We start from the raw sequence: 17,105 nt of genomic DNA, 5'->3' as shown, positions 1-17,105 counted from the left end.
AAAAAAAAAGTTTGAGCCCCTCCCCACATACCTGCCTATGTAAAAAACGGTGATTGCGCTACACATTACATTTCACTGCGCACCCCAGTGAGACCAATAAGTTTAGCACCAGAGCTCCAGGGTAACTCTAAACTTATGACCTGTAGATGCTTTTAAATAATTCCCTATGCAAAATTGGATATTGATGTATTTTTGCTGTTTCACAGGCACACAATTGTAATGCTTGACATGTTGGGTATCTATCAACTTCATCTTTTATATTTTACCAAAAAATTGGGTAATTTATTGCGTTTGTGTGCCCTAAAATTAACTTTAGTTTATTTTTTACTGGAATCAAACTGTTGCGCTAATATCATCTGGAACTACCAAAATTTTATTCTCTCTAGTGTCTGCTTTCAGAAAATATATAATGTTTGGGGGGGTTTAAGTAATCTTCAGGCCTAAAATTATTATTTTAATCATGTTAACAAAAAAAACAAAAAAAAAAAAAAGAAGAAGAAAAAATGGCTCTGGAATTAAAATGGTTAAAGCGGAACAGCACTCCTCGATTATTTGTAACCCTTATGCTGCTAGCATTAGTAAGTAGATAGAAAAGTATATCATGTTTACTTGTTTTAAACTTTTTTTATGTTACTTCCGGATTTCCAGGCCTAGGCAAACAATAGTGTTTTTCTCAGCAAAATAAACCATGCAGACATGGATGGATGAAGTTTGCTTTGAATACCAAAACTGAATTAAATAGCGTTTTTGGTCTGTGGTGCTAAGATATAGTGTACTCCAGCTGGCGGGTGGAAAAAACTGATGTGAACTGAACACTGATTTAAACTGAATCTGAATGGACAATGCCCGTGTGAAAGGACCCTTAGGGTTCGCATATATTTTATGGAACTTCCAAAGCACCTACTAGACGGAAAGGCATTAGACCACTATAAAAATTGGCTAGACAACTTACATTTGTGGCTACATTACAAACAGCATTGTAGAACAGTTAATGCATCTAAACGTCAATGTGTGCGAACCTAAATCCAGTTACTATGAGAAGCTGAAGCCTGGCAAAGTTAAATTTTTTCAACTTTCCATCTATGAAATCTTCTGCCCTTGTTGTTTTAGCTTTGGATAATAATTTTTTTTTTCTGCCAGTAAATACCTTATACAGCCCACTTCCTGTTTGTCTGGCAAAATGACTAGGCTTATGACATCATGCACAGCTCTCCCTCACTCTTGTGAGAGTTTGTCAGGAAGGGAGGGGGGATGAGTCATAAGAGGGCCAATGAGAGCTGCAGAGCTGGAGGTGTGTGTCTGTGTAAATCCAGGAAGTGAACAGGCAGCAGCTTCAGCTGATCACAGTTCAAATGGTTGCAGCCAGACTTAGTGGAGGAAGATTTCTGCAGCATATTTGGCAAGTACAGAATCATAGTATATATAAAATAATATGGAAAGTGGTTGGAGGGAAGCTTCAGAATGGCAAAGATGTTTTTATTGCAAATTATGTGAGCAGACTGCAGTTGCTTTTTAAATAAAAACCCTTTACCCACTCTAAGCGAGCCAAAGTTAGGGATCGGGGTGTGCACTTGACTCTTTTTGGTGCTAAAACATTTAGAGCTGATAATTGTGCCTTTACCAAAGTACTGGAACCAAAATAATAGCACAGCAACGTATGATTTTTTTTCCCACTCGTTTCACATGAAACTTTCTATACACTGTACAAAATATATAGTATAGAATTGTTTTTTCAACAGCTGCTACTTACCATTACAGAGTAAACATCCTGTACAGAGAGATCTGTGGAAGTTCTCACAGCCAACAGGTTTAAAAAAATGCTAGTTATCTGGCTCCCTCTGGTTTCACTGACCCAGAACAAGCAAGCGGCAACCAAAGTAAGAGAGTAGTCCGAACTCCAGACCTACACACCTGTTGAAGGTCAGGAACTCAGATTACTGAAGACTCATGAACAGCATGACAACCAGGCAACTAGCATTTTTAGAAGGAGATGTTAGAAATGTGAGTGGCCATTTTTCCTCAGGGTTTTTTTAACATTAATTTACATGTGAGATTGTTAAATAAAAAGTTAATTTCAGTTAAATCTAAGAACTTCAGAGATGCAAAAGGTGAAAACACTGAACGTTACTTCATTATTTAAACCCATTCTGGCAGAACCAGCTCATTGCATTTTCATAATATGCAAAAACATAATCGCCTTTCACTTCAAAGTGAAATACTCTGTATAGAATATTCTGAGAGAGAGTGAATAAGTCCTTCCATAATATAAGGGCAGAGCGGAGACAATGAGAGTTAATCTCTTCATGTCTGTGTGCTTCCATCAAGGAGATGAGCAGACCATAGATCTCTACATTCCAATATACTACATATCCATGGAGACTACACTAGGGCTTCTTTAATAGACACACACATGAATGCAAAAGCTGCATCACTCCAAATAAAACTTTCCACTCACCAGCTCCAGGATTGGACCCCATGGTAGTAATAGTGCAAAATCCACTGTATAGCCTGGACATAACATTCAGCTTGTTCAGCCAGAAACTCACTAAAGTAGAGTAATACGAAAAGTATTTCATTTCATTTCAGACTTATGAATCTCTGTATGTTCATATGTTTCAATTCTTGCATTCAAATAATGAAAAAGCACAAAACAACAGCAGAGAGGGTCCCAGGGGAACCACTGAGCAGGCATACTACCTGGAGGAACTGAACAATGCTATGTATAATGAGGAAAGGGTTGGATTAGAAGGGTGATGAAGGAGGAAGAGCACAGCAGTGCTCAGCAGAAAACTTGCAAAGATAACTGAGAAAAAAAAGGGATACAAAGACCAGCACTTGTCCAGGGAAGGTGACAGTCAACATCAATAGCCAGCCAGTTCATCACTAGCGGTAGTCCAATGCAATACTGCAGGGAGCCATTGTAAATACACGAAGGCAAGCCCAGAAAGCGCACCTAGAATCTGCTCCAACTTCTCTGGTTCCATCCTCTAGCCCCTACATCACTGCATAAGTAAAAAGGAAGGAACCATGGTGCTTGGCACCCAAAACTAATGGGCGAGTCTAATCACCCATTAATTACAGTACTGGAATGGAGGGGAGGCAGAAATTGCACTTTTATCTGACAAATAAACATTTAATAAATGGCAAAGGGATCCCCATAACACAATGGATTGGATAAAACACAAAAGCTAAAAACATTAAGCTCCCCTTATCTTAATGCAATTTCATACTGAGCAGTTTGATAAGGGTGGAAGTCACTGCAGTGAGGACACATTCAAGTTTATGATTTATTCTTTATTATTTTTTCTTCTACTTTTTTTTTTTAAAGTATCGAAAAAATGCCAAACTTTACATATTCCCCTTTACACTCCAAGGCCAACCCCAGTTTTATCCACCATCCAACACTGCTGGTCCTTTTTCAGGTTGAATGACAGCATATTTCTACCCATTTCTTGCCAGCCCTGCTTGTCACTGAAACACTCCCTTGGGGTAGATCATCATACAGTCTGGGCTTACAGTACTCCAGGATGAAGTGGTGCTCACATGTCATTACCTGAGCACTGTTCAGTCCAGAAGGAAAGTGGACTCCCGCCACAGTTGAGAAAGAGGAAGGATCCTAATGTTACCAGATCTGCTAGAAGACTGCAGTGAAAATTAAATGTTTAGGGGGTATTGTAAAAAAAAAAAAAAAAAAAAAAAATAATAAGCTAGGGGAACGGGTCTTCAACAGTGTTTGATTTTACACTAGGCATAATATTGCATCTACTTGTCATCTGTATGAACCTAGTTTGGGTGGTGATAAAAACTGTAGCGCAAAGATAACAAAGCTCATAAAGGTTATTTGAGGGGACAAGTGTTCTGGGTGAGACTGATATGTACTATTTAAGAGTTTTAAAACAACGTTTCATATACTCACTCTGACACAACCTCCACTCCCATTTTTGTCATGTAATAAGTTCTTTTGTACTGTCGAAACTCAGTCTCAAATATATCTTCATCTTCTGCATCCTCATCTAAACCTAACATATCAGCAAAAAAAAAAAAAAAAAAAAGTGTACACAAACTGGTAAAGAATTAGGGAAGCATGCCCAAAGATCACTTTTTAATAGCATTTGAATTTGTAGGCTCCAGTTTTAAAAAACTCTAAAAATAAAACCATAAGTGCCATTTGGTTGCAAGGCAGTATTCAACAGGAACAATGTAATAATACCACCTAGCAGTCAGAATTAATACATTACTCATATAACAAATCTGATTGGCTGAACCACAGCAACAAACATAATTAAAGTGGATGTAAACCCTCACATATAACCAGTGAAGTGAACAGCCTCAGATGATACACAGAGATTAAACAAATCTCCCTACATACGTTTTACATGTATATCTGCAGTCTTCATCTGTATATATCCTTTCGAAAGAGCTCTTCATGTTAAAGTTTTTCTCTTCCTGGTTAGCACTGATAGTGGATTATTGGCATACAGCCAAGACAGCTGATTGGAGGAAAGGCACACACCCCCACTACACATTGGCAAATGAAGAAATAAATATGCACAGCTCTGCTCTTAGACGGCAAGTTGACTGCTAATCTATTAGAGCAACCTCCCCAACACACACTTCTATCTTCCGTCTCAGAGAACGTGTGAGAAGTTATCAGGCTGATAACAGAGCTACGGAGCTACAGGAGTAAGAGACAGCTATGGGACATAGTGCTTTGGAGAGAGAGAGACAAGAAAAAAACTACAGACATATGCGCCCAGCTCAATTTTCACAAATTGGGTTTACATCAACTTTAGGCCTCATGCACACTGGACGCTTTTTGACATTTTTACAGCAGCTGTTTTTGGCTGTAGAGGTTTTTTTTCTACAGACATTAAACTCTCCATCATGTTATCCTATGTGTCCATGCACACATAGGCTGTTAGCAGTTTTGGGCAGTGGCATTTTTGAGCAGTAAAAAAAAACATAACTAGTGGGTCCTGAGAGACGTTTTTCAGCTGTAAAAACGCTCTAACACTGATAAACGTTGATAAACGCTCAAAAATGTTGCTCACCAGCGGTTTTTAAATATTTTTGATCCATTGATAAAAAAAATTAATTAATAAAAAATAAAACACTAAAACGCTAACGCGGAAAAACGCTAAAAGAACGCTGATTAACGCTAAAAAAAGTGATTGCAAAAATGTTGAAAAACTCACTGCAAAGCTACTGGCATTTTTATAACGTTATTTTAACGTCTGGTGTGCATGAGGCCCTCATAGTTCAACCATGCAGCATACCGGACACAAGTTTTAACAAAACAAGTAGCGGCAGGATTACATACATTTAGAATCATCTTCTCCATCGTTTTCTAATGCAATTAAGCAGAGAGAGTCATCGACAACCTTGGAAGACAAAAAACATATTCTTATAAATATACATGTTTTCTAAAAAATACATTTAATGCCCTTTTCACTAACATCTCAGCTAACTTCTCATTAAAGGGGTTGTAAACCCTCAAGGTCTTTCACCTAATGCATTCAGGTGAAAAACCTTTGGTAGTGCAGAAGCCCCCCAAAGCTCCCCCCATCATTGGATAGAGTGATAGCAGCAGCAGCCATTGGTTCCCACTGCTGTCAATCAAATCCAGTGACACGGGAGCCAGGGGGGGGGGGTGAGGCAGAGACCTGCTGTCTGTGTCAATGTATGCAGCAGCATGACCAGGAGGCGCGCCTGCACGAGTGTCCCCTTTGGAATGCGGGTCTCCGAGGGGGCACTGGATGCAGGGAGGAGCCAGGAGCGCTGCTGGGGGACCCCAGAGGAGGAGAATCGGGGCCACTCTGTGCAAAACCCTTGCACAGAGGAGGTAAGTATAACGTCTATTACTAAGGGAAGGGTTTTTTTGGGACTTTAAATGAGGCAGTGGCCTGGCAGTTCAATGATTCCATCCCTATCAATACTGGGGGGAAAAGCAAGACGTGGGACTTTACATGAAGCACACAGTAGCAAATAGAACGAATTAGTGAAAAAAATGTAGTTTATTAATTCGTAATGTAAAATTGGAAATTTTTTTATAATAGTAATAGCATTACATAATTCACAATCCAATAAAACATCATATATGCACATACACATATGCAGTTAGTACCTATGCAACCTGTGGAATTTACCGATTTCTGTCAATATGAATGAAGGAAATAGAGTATGATGTAAAAAATTACATAAAAAATAAACATATATTACATAAGCAAAATGTCATGGACAATCTTGTCAAACAATGATTGATATAAAATACAAGAGTCAATAGCTCGACACGTTTCGTGGCTTTTGGCCACTCCTCAGGAGCAAGACTGTAGTACACATTTGTGTCGATAAGTAGAAACATTTCTTCCTGTTTACTTTTCATAATCATCCCAACCTTCTTCCTGGACTGCTGATCACCCCCCTCTACTTCTTCCTCTTTAACTTCAGCTTTTATATTAATCTGTTCTTCACCCTGATGATGGTGAGGTATGGTGTGACCTTCCTGTGTGGAATACCGGGAATACAGAGGACGGGAACATCTCTCTGGCGGGTTCCCATTACTGGATCTATCTGTGCTGATATCTAGAGAAGGTTCCTCCTCTTTAGTTGTCACCATCATCCCAAGTTTCTCCATAGACTTCTGATAACCCATCACCTCTTCTTCTTTAAACTTAACTGTCACATACTGTACATCTGTTCTTTATGCTGATGATGGTGAGGGATGGTGTGATCTTCCTGTGTGGAATTCTGGGAATACAGAGGACAGCTCTCCTCCATAGACTGCGGATCTCCACTCAACAATGTTTATTCTTCCTCTTTAATGTCAGCTTTGAAGTCTTTCCATTCTTCAACCTAATGATGGTGAGGGATGGTATGACCTTCCTATGTGGAATACAGAGGACAGGACATCTCTCTGGTGGGTTCCTATTACTGGATCCATCCGGTGATGTGAGGCGCGGCTGATTTTCCAACATGATCTCCTTGTAGAGATCCTTGCATCCTTCTAAATGCTTCCACTCCTCCATGGAGAAATAGACCGTGACATCCAGACACCTATAGGAACCTCTCCTGTCAGCAGATCAATGATCTTGTTGGCGACTTCTAGAATCTTCTTCTCATCCTTTCTCTTGAAGAGCTCCAATGTTTTCTCTCTACATCCTCATAACTTGGTATAACAGGTGTTATTTAAAAAAAAACAAAAAAAAAACAAAAAACACAAACCTTAACAGCCCCTTTAAATATTTGTACACAAATGAAATGGTATACAGAACCTCAGGAATAAAATAGTATCTTTTCTTAGGCCTGTTTCACGCAGGCTTCAGCTTGTATAACACAGCAACTTTTGACAAAGCATTTGCAGAGCTTTCAGCAAGCTTTGCTGAAGCTTTTAAAGTACCATTCAGCTCCAGCTGGTAAATGCTGAACACTGATCCTAATCAAAGTGTTGACTGCCGCTTTAAGCTGCTACTAAGCTTTGGCACTTCTTTTAGCTTGTTTGAAGCCTGATAGCAGTTTGCTTAAAATGCAAACTGCTCCCATCTGAGAGAAAAGAAAAAACTCCTTTTCAGCCTCAAGAGCAGATGGTTTCCCAGAGGTAGCCTTCTTTTTCTGGGGCAATTAGGGTATTCCTACCACCCAGGTGACTTCCTTAGTGGGACTGTACAAGGTTTGACAAACTGGTGGTGCCCCGTCAAAGGGCATTTCTTGCACTGATGCTCCCCAGACCAACATTTGAGCCAAAGGGTCCTTCACATTTGTACCAAATAAAGGCCCATTCTGGATATTTGCAAACAATATTCAATAGCCCATCCACACAAAAGTAGAGCCACAGGTGTGAGCTTCAGCTGCTGGAGAACAGCAGGATCCATCAGGATACATCCAGGTTCATAAACCAAAATAACCTTGGAACAGACAGTTAAAGTAGGGCAGATGGACATAGTCACAACATCAGGCTGTAGTAGAGGACGTGTGAGGGAGAACATGGCTAAAACATGGAGTGCAACATCTGGTGCAGCTGTACAAGGCAGCCAATCAGCTTCTAACGTCAGCTTGTTCAGTTAATCTTTGACCAAAAAAAGCAGAAAGCGGATTGGTTTCTACGCAGAGCTTCACCAGATTTTGCACTGTCCAATGTTAGTAAATCAACTCCTAAGAGCCTTGTTAAGATACGAAATGGCTGGGTCTACAGACAACCTTTGGAATCCCTCCTTCATAGAGTATTCCTGGACAAACGCTTAAAAAGAGCAAAGACCTTTTTTTGGATTAGGCTAATCAGCACATAGGTCCGGATACAATAGGGAATGCATTGGAAAGGTCTTGACATGCTGAGCACAGCGTAAAATGCACAAAGGCACAATACAGGCCAGCACGGCATCTTACTTTCATTGAATTCAGAGTGTGGAATCCAGGCTGTGCTAAGAATCAGCCGATCCAGAAAGCTACAAAATGAGCCCCGAGCTCTGCAGCAACTGAAGAAAACTTACCAAAGGAAATAAAGTCTTGATAGATGAAAAAATTAGTTGCTTCTTTCACAGCATAAAGAAGAAAAAATGAGTTGCTTCTCTCACAGCACAAAGACATCCATTCTCCTAGGATACTAGCAAAAAAATTAGCCATGTTGGGAGAGAGTGTGTGTGTGTGTGTTTAGGTATGTGTGTGCGTATGCGGGGGAAGGATTAATACCGGTCTGTCCTTGCAGCCGTTTTTTGTCAGTATCCAATCTCCTAAGGTCAGCAGTATAGCCCAATGTTCCTAAACACTATTGCTGTATCCCCTAACGCAGCCCTCAAATTTTCCACTCGCATTGTGAATGGGTTGAATGGGAGCTGTTCTCCGAGTGATCGCTCCCTTGGGGAGAGAGAAGCGAAGAAAAGGCAAACTGGCTGGATCACAGAGTGGGGATTGCCCACTGAAATTGCTGACATTAGAATTGCCGTCTGCTCGCGGTCACACACAGCCCCGCCTCCTGAGCCGGCGCCTATAACAGACAGAAAACATCCCAGCATTGGACCGGCGTTCTGTCTGCCACAGGCGCCGGGTCAGGAGGCGGGGCTGTGGGTGACCGCGAGCAGAAAGCAATTCTAATTTAAGCTATTGCGGCAGGCCATTCCCACTCTGTGATGATCCGGCCGTCCTCTCTCTTCCGCTGCACAGGTCACGCTGCAACGACGGGCACAGGCGAGGCTGCAACGACGGGCACAGGCGAGGCTGCAACGACGGGCACAGGCGAGGCTGCAACGACGGGCACAGGCGAGGCTGCAATGATGGGCACAGGTCACGTTGCAATGATAAAGTTGTTGTTCATATTTATTTTTGTAACTTAATTCTGCATAAAACATTTAAGTGCAATTTCATGAGATAATTTAGGAGGGCGTGTTCAGGGCCGGGGCAGGGTAGAGGTTGGGTGGGGCAACTGGTGGCGAGTAACCCTTAAGGCCTGGCTAGTAGCTCGGTACTTGAAATTTTGAGCCTATATGTACAATTTATTAAAAAAAAACTTATTAATTCCATTAATAATATTATACAAAATTTTGTGATCTCATTAAACAAACCCATACTATTAGAATTAAAAAAAGGACAATGTGATGGTCTACCCTCGGAGATATATTGTAGATACCTGGATACTCTGTCCTAACACAAGTTTATTCTACAGCGTTTCGGGAGGGGGGACTGCCACCATCCATGTACTTTGCCACGGTGTTCTTTATACCTAAACCGGATAAGGACCCAGCTGAGTGTGCATCTTAACAACCAATTTCTTTATTAAATATAGACCACAAAATACTAGCGAAGATCTTGGCCAGGCACCTTAACGCAGTAATTCTTAGTATAATTCATGCAGACCAAACTGGCTTTATGCCAGGAAAGTCCACCTCGATCAACATTAGTAGGATGCAAATGATAGTTCAGCTCAAAAACTTTCTGCCCGAGTCAGTCTCGTGCGCTGGCTTTGTTGGATACCACAAAAGCCTTCGATCCGATAGAATGGCCCTTCCTTATGACCGCTCTTTTGGCTTTGGCACCAAGTTCCAAAAATTGGTCTCTATTCTCTATAAAGATCCTACATCGAATCTCTTAGTTAATGGTCTATTATCTCCATCTATACAGCTCCATAGAGGTACCAGGCAGTGGTGCCCTCTGTCTCCACTGCAAACAGACCCTGGCACTGAGATTTCAGCAGTCTCCTATCTTAAAGGGTATCACTATGGGCGAAAGAGTGGACACCATAGGATTATACGCAGGCAGCCTTATTCTATATATGCGAGATACCTCTGCCTCACTAGGAACAACAATGCAAATAATTGATACATTTGGCACTTATTCCAGCCTTAAAATTAAAAATCGGCAGAAGTCAGCACTGATGCCCTTTTCATCACAGGCCCTTTCCTGTAGAGATACTCTATGCCCTCTCAAAGTGGTGTCCTCGTTTAAATACTTGGGGATCATTATTACATTATCTCTCTCAGGTGCTTTTAAGGCAAATGTAGACCCTTTACTCCAAATGATTAAAACCAAACGTCCCTTGTCTGTGGCAGGCAGAATTAATCTTGTAAAGATGATTCTTTTGTCCAAGTGTTTATATGTGACATCTCATATTCCTATCTTGGTGCCTAAATAATTCCTTTTTTCCTTTATTTGGGCCAATAATAGGCGGAAACTCAAATTTTCTATTCTACAGCGTCCGAAGGTTGAAGCCGGAATGACATTGCCGAATCTATATTACTATTATTTGACAGGGCAGCTGCGCCACTTGACTGACTGTTTGATACCAGCTATGCCAGTGGTGGTTGAGTCATATCTTGCCCATGTACTAAAAATGAAGCACCTGCCGGTGGCACTGGAGGCAACTTTGACCGCGCTGGGTGAGAGACATATACCAATATTGACTTTAGCCTGTATGGTATGGAGGTAAGCTAAGAGAATCACAGATTTTTAAAGGCAATATTGTGACTCTTCTGCTCTGGAATAACCCGATTTTCCCTCATTTAAAGCAATTTACAGACTATTATTTTTGGGAACGTATGGGAGTGGTTACTCTGGAAGATATCTATGATGGAAATGCATTGGCTTCTTTTGATGGATTGCAGAGGAAGTATAATCTGCCCCAAATCACCTTTTATAGGCATCTTCAACTTAGACATGTGATACAAACTCAATTTGGTACCCATGAAACTGACTTTTCTGATTACCCACTGATAGGGCTGCTCAGCTCTCAAGGTCCTAGGGGACTTATATCAACTTTATACCTCCATTTGTTGTCTGCTAAGACTAGCGGGTCTCCGCTGGTTGGGCGAACTAAATGGCAACAACTTATCCCTGATTTATCTGACGAGGACTGGGAGGAAGTATGCTCATCCCATTTATCTGTATCCCTGGATGTCAACAATAAATTGATCCATCCTTTATATGTTACATCAATCATATTTAACCCCAGTTTAATTGCAGCAATGCATGGTCTGAATGCACTAGGTGTACCTGTCCGCGAGCGGACTTCGTAAATGTTATGTGGCTTTGTCCAGTCATAGCAAGGTATTGGCAGCGGGTGATGCAGGTATTGACTGCAGTTTTGTCAGTTCCTAATCCATTTACCCCACTGGTGTGTTTGCTAGGGGTTCTGGATGAGGAACTGTCGCCGAGACATACTAGGACCATGTTAATGGAAACACTATTTTTTGCTCGTAAAGCTGTAGCACTTAAGTGGATGCAGCCCACCCCTCCATCCATCCATACGCAAGTGGCTTTGGTTAGTAAATCAGGTATTACCTCGTGAAAAACTTATATTGGTTGCCCAGCTAAGTATAACAAGTTGTGGGATGCTTGGTGTTCTTCCGCTCTTACTGCAACCAACGCTTGACAATATCGCTAAGGGTATTAAGTAACAGTTATATAAAATTCTGTGATTCTTTGTTATTAAACATATGTATTAGGATTGGTTTGAAGGGGAATGCTGCATAATTGTAATTACGAAAAACCTTTGCACTGTAAATGTACCTCATTGTTTTCTATGCTCATATTGAGCGCTTTGATCAAAGTCAGTGTCTTATACTGTACCTTTTTCAATAAAAAGTTAAAAAAAAAAAAAAAAAAAAAAAAGGAAGGACAATGCACATTAAACTCCAAAAATCCCTACTGCAGGTATTTCAGCCAGGAATAGTCTGTACAAACCAGCCCTGTATAGCTCCTGTACTATGGGTGAGAAGGCAACAGGATAAGATAAAATCAAGGTCTTATAGCACAGCTATAGCAGCTGTATAATCCATTGAACTCAGTCACAGATGTGCTATCACACAGTTTTGTGGACTCAGGTGCTTTCCAGCAATTAAAGAAAGTAGAGAGAGTGCAGTTCTCTCCATGATAAACTGCCATTGCTGTGTCCTTGAAGTTTGCAGTCAATTGACACAAATGTAACAATTAAATAGGTGCTCTGTTCAAAAAGGAATAAGACACACAGAATCTGCTTTCATCTGAGTGTACTGCTATCCGCTATGACAATTACTAAAGCACTGTATCCTTGTAAATTGGAGCCTGTTGTACAAAATGTAGCATTCCAGTAAATATTTAATTTGGCAGCAAAAAAAACCCAGCAGGTGCAGATTCTCAACTACCCTATTAGCTTAGAGCTATACATTTATTTAAGGCTCTGTTTACACCTACATATGTGTGCCTGTTTTTTGTGTATTCAAGTGCGGCATGTTTACGGTGGCCTATTCATTTCAAACAGCTGCCATACGAGTGACAATCGCACACTATAAATGCAAGAACCATGTTTTTTGTTTACTTTATCATGCATTTTGGCATGGATTTTCTCATGCACTTTAGCACAGTGTGTTGGGGCGCCAAAAAAATAAAAAAATAAACTAAAAAATAAAAATAATCAAACCTAATTGTAAGCCTAAAAAAATTATTTAAAAAAAATATTATATTATATATACTTACCTGCTATGTGCAGTGGTTTTGCACAGAGCAGCCCTGATCCTCCTCTTCTCAGGTACCCTGCCAGCGCTCCTGGATCCTCTTTTTGGTGTTTCTCCATAGGAAGCAGGCACACCTGTGGGCTCGATCTGGAGCTGCGCTGCTTGTATCCACTGACAAACAGTGTGGCTCAGCACTGCCCCCCGCTCCCTAATCACAGGATTTGATTGACAGAAGCAGGAGCCAATGGCTCCCGCTATTGCCTCTCTGTCCTTTGAGAAGGAAGAGAGCCGCTGCTCTCAGGCACAACACTGGAACGAAATCAGGCTTAGGTGAGTATAAAGAGGGACTGGGGGGGGGGGGGGGATGCATATAATGCTTTTAGGTTTAAAAAACCTTCAAAACCTTCTACCTTTACCACCACTTTAAGACCCAATCTGTGCCTGAAAAAAAAAGGTGCACGTTTTTGTGCGCCACAGAAATGCTCATAATTTTGCTTGTGTTACTGTTCAGACAAGTGTGAATGGAGCCTTAAATCGCAGTGTCTTGCAAATAAAAGTGCTATTGAACCTATTAACTACAGTACACTCGTGCCTGGTTTGTTACTAGATACTATCCACTTCATAAAAATCGCAGTCTCTAATGGCAAGCTTGTACATCGATCATGCGGAGTGATCTGATTCAGAACTGCATAACCACAGCCATCTGTCATCCAATAGCTGTAAATTGAAGCCAGACTATAATTAGCACTAGGGATACTCAATCTCAAACCATGCTAGCAACTGCTAATAATGACAAAGTCCTGATCTGCTAGGCTGTTAGTAAAATTTCCATCAAGACAGATTTTTGCAGCTTACCACCTTCCCAAGAATCTGTACCCATAAGCACACTACACAGACAAGCTGATATAACAGTTGCTGGCTGAGATACAAGCAAGCCCCAACATCATAATTCCATTACACTGGTGCTACCACTGACACGTTTGGCGCAGACTTCATCAGTGTGGCCTTATTCAAGTCCAGCCATCTCAAAGGACTTTTTCTAGGGCAGTGGTCTGCAAACTGCCGCCCAGGGGCAATATGCAGCCCTTTTCACCCTCTGGTTCACCTTTATCCGGCCCTTGGACTACTTTCCCTCCCACGGACACCCATTGTTGTTGGGCATAATTCCTGCTACTGACATCAAACAGCGGGGCACTATTTTTCCCATTGACACCAATGATGGGTCACTATTCCTCTCAATGACACCAACCATGGCGAGCTAGCCCTCTCACTGACCAACAATGGGGCACTATTCCCCCCACTGATACCAATGATGGGGCACTATTTCTGCCACTGACACCAATGACAGGGCACTATTCCTCCCACCAATACCAATGATGGGGCTCTATTCCTCACACTGGCAGCAATATTACTCTTGCTGACACTGATGATTGGGCACTATACCTCCCACTGATATTAATGATGAGGCACTATTCCTTACACCGATACCAAAGATGCACGGTTTTCTCCCATTGACCCAGGACAATTCCTATTCCCAACGGCCACAGTCTGGCACACCTACAGTCTGAAGAACAGTAAACTGGCATTTTGTTTATAAAGTTTGAATACCCCTGTTCTAGGGTAATCCCTGTCCACTTTAAACTGGCTGCATACGTGAGCCCACACAAGCAAATCTCAACCGATCGTCACATTAGCAGTTAGTGATGGTTTCCCTGATTAGCTGGGTTTTCTCCTCGCATGGCTCCGATTTAGGCATTTGTCTTTCAGATACTTCCTTATCACTAGATCTGTTAGTGATTTCTGGCCACCCTTCAATTGGAGTGCTTTTCAACACTCCAGCGATTTACAAATTTTTGTGTCCATCAATAGGTGAGAATAAAAATAAGATGTTTTGACCTACCATAGAAAATTTTTTCTTGGAGTCTATTGCTGGGTCCCAAAAAAAAAAAAAATTATGATGAGTAAAGGAGGGGGTATACTGGATTCAACTACAGTAAAACCTTGGTTTGAGAGTAACTTGGTTTGAGAGCATTTTGCAAGAAAAGCAAAATTTTTTAATACATTTTGACATACAAGCGATGTCTTGATATACAAGTAGCGTCATGTCACAACTTGTCAACACCACCTTGACCAAAATGTATTAGAGTATATGATACCCCAAAACATTTTGTCACATACAAGTGTACTATGCCATTTTGTTTAAGCTAAATCTAGCCTGTCTCTGTTTAGTACATTCTACCCACCCCACCCCCCCCCCAAGCATGAAAGCAAATCCTCTTTGGATATACAGCATTGTGTGCCTGTAGCTCCCATAGTCAAAGCAGCTGCCACGACCCCCTGGCCCTGCTGTTTTGATTGACTGTGCAAAAAGAACAGTTACTTGTGGCTGGGTGCAGTACACAGATTATGAGTGCTGCAAGAGTCCAGGAACAGCACCCAGAGGAATGATTTCCTCCATATCGCTGAGATGAAGCATAAACGTGAGTAGGGTGAGTATTTACGGTGGAGGTAAGATTGTGGGGTTACTGCTGCTAGCCTCCAGGGAAACTGATTCACAGGTCTGCCAGGAACTGAAAATACTCCAAAATCTGACATCAGATGCCATGTATGCAACAAAATGTCTTCCCCTCCGTTATTTATTTATATGTCATAAATGCCCACCTCCTTAGCAAACTAACATAAAAAAAAAAAGACAATATGGAAGGCTGTATGGTTACATAATTGGCATATAAAACGAAATGCGTAAAGTACTCACGTATACTTTACGCATTTACTTTAAATATAATAGAGAAAATGAGATCAGTAAACAGCTATGCTATCTGGCAGGGATGTTAGGATTAGAACAGTAACCAAACAGATTTACAGATTTTTTTAAGATGCAACAGTTTAGACTTTTTCAGATTTGCCAGATTTATGCCTTAATGGATATGTCCTTAGGCTTTTTGTTCCCTTCACCTCCTCCAGTATAAGTCATATATATGTAATATGAACATGTCATCAACTCAACACTGTACTTCAGCTATCACTTTTAGTAAAAATTAAGGAGGGGGGGGGGGGGGAGGTGTGACTCAAAACAGAAGTGACCTAGAAATTTTAATCAGCAAATAATACTGACACACTCCCATTTCATTCTTTCATCCTACAATACAGTGCAAGCAGCTCTCAATTAGTCACCATTATTATTGCATGTGTGCTCAGAATTTGATTGGAAAAAAAGTGCAGGGGGTACTTTGCAATCAGTAGAAGCATTCTGAAGGGAGAGCAGGTATTAGGCACTACAATGGCAGGCAACGTGTTTCCCTAGCAGAACACAATAGCACAGCGAGAGAGATCGCTGTGCCAACGTCGCATGGTTAGTATAGCGGCTCCTCAGGAGCTGTCTGTTTTTTTTCGTTCAGCCCTACTGCGTTGAACAAAAAAAAAAACATTCTTTGGGTGTACTAGGCTTTAGCCCAGGTTCACACTGCTCCGACAGGAAAGCTGTTTGCCTTCCCATCTGACTTTGACCTGCAACTTCAGTCCGATTTTGATCCGACTTAATGTGCCTTTTTACACGCTATGGCAGTCATGGCAAACCTTGGCACCCCAGATGTTTTGGAACTACAGTTCCCATGATGCTCAACTATACTGCAGAGTGCATGAGTATCAAGGTAAATGTAGTTCCAAAACATCTGGGGTGCCAACGTTCACCATCACTGCTCTATGGCATTGAAGTCGTATCAAAGTCGGACCAAAATAGTGCAGGAACCTTTTCTAAAGTCAGACAGACTTGTGTAGGATCAGTTAAGACAGTTCTCATAGGGAAACATTGAATTTCACATGTCATTCAACTTGTGCTCTCATAAGTAGGATCCCATGTTGTCCCAGTGTGAACCAGGCTTTAGGGGTTTATTTACTAAAACTAGAGAGTGAAAAATCTGGTGCAGCTGTGCATGGTAGCTAGCCAATCGGCTTCTAAAATCAGCTTTTTCAATTAAGCTTTGACATAAAAAAAAAAAAAAAAGGGGGAAGCTGATTGGGTTCTATGCAGAGTTGCACCAGATTTTACACTCTCCAAGTTTTAGTAAATGATCCTTTTAGGGTCACCCGATACCACAACTGTTCTTTGTATTAGGAGTACCACTTATCTATTTTTCCTGTTTTAAAAGAACATTGTTTTCTTATAAAGCCAAGTGAAGCCTAAACACACAA

The 17,105-nt window shown here is 41.2% G+C and overlaps 1 protein-coding gene across 1 annotated transcript in view; it reads right to left on the bottom strand.

The window, feature by feature from the left end:
• The window catches only part of XRN1 (5'-3' exoribonuclease 1), a gene marked incomplete in the record, with an annotated part of 157,849 nt that overhangs the window by 104,507 nt on the left and 36,237 nt on the right, over positions 1-17,105 (bottom strand). Inside the window, 3 exon segments of the mRNA XM_073625962.1 lie at positions 2,456-2,545; positions 3,917-4,019; positions 5,321-5,381. Of these exon segments, the coding sequence (XP_073482063.1) occupies positions 2,456-2,545; positions 3,917-4,019; positions 5,321-5,381 (254 nt within the window).

The sequence above is a fragment of the Aquarana catesbeiana genome, linkage group LG04, assembly GCF_042186555.1.
Source record: "Aquarana catesbeiana isolate 2022-GZ linkage group LG04, ASM4218655v1, whole genome shotgun sequence".
Taxonomy (NCBI): domain Eukaryota; kingdom Metazoa; phylum Chordata; class Amphibia; order Anura; family Ranidae; genus Aquarana; species Aquarana catesbeiana.
This window is presented reverse-complemented; position numbering and strand designations above follow the sequence as displayed.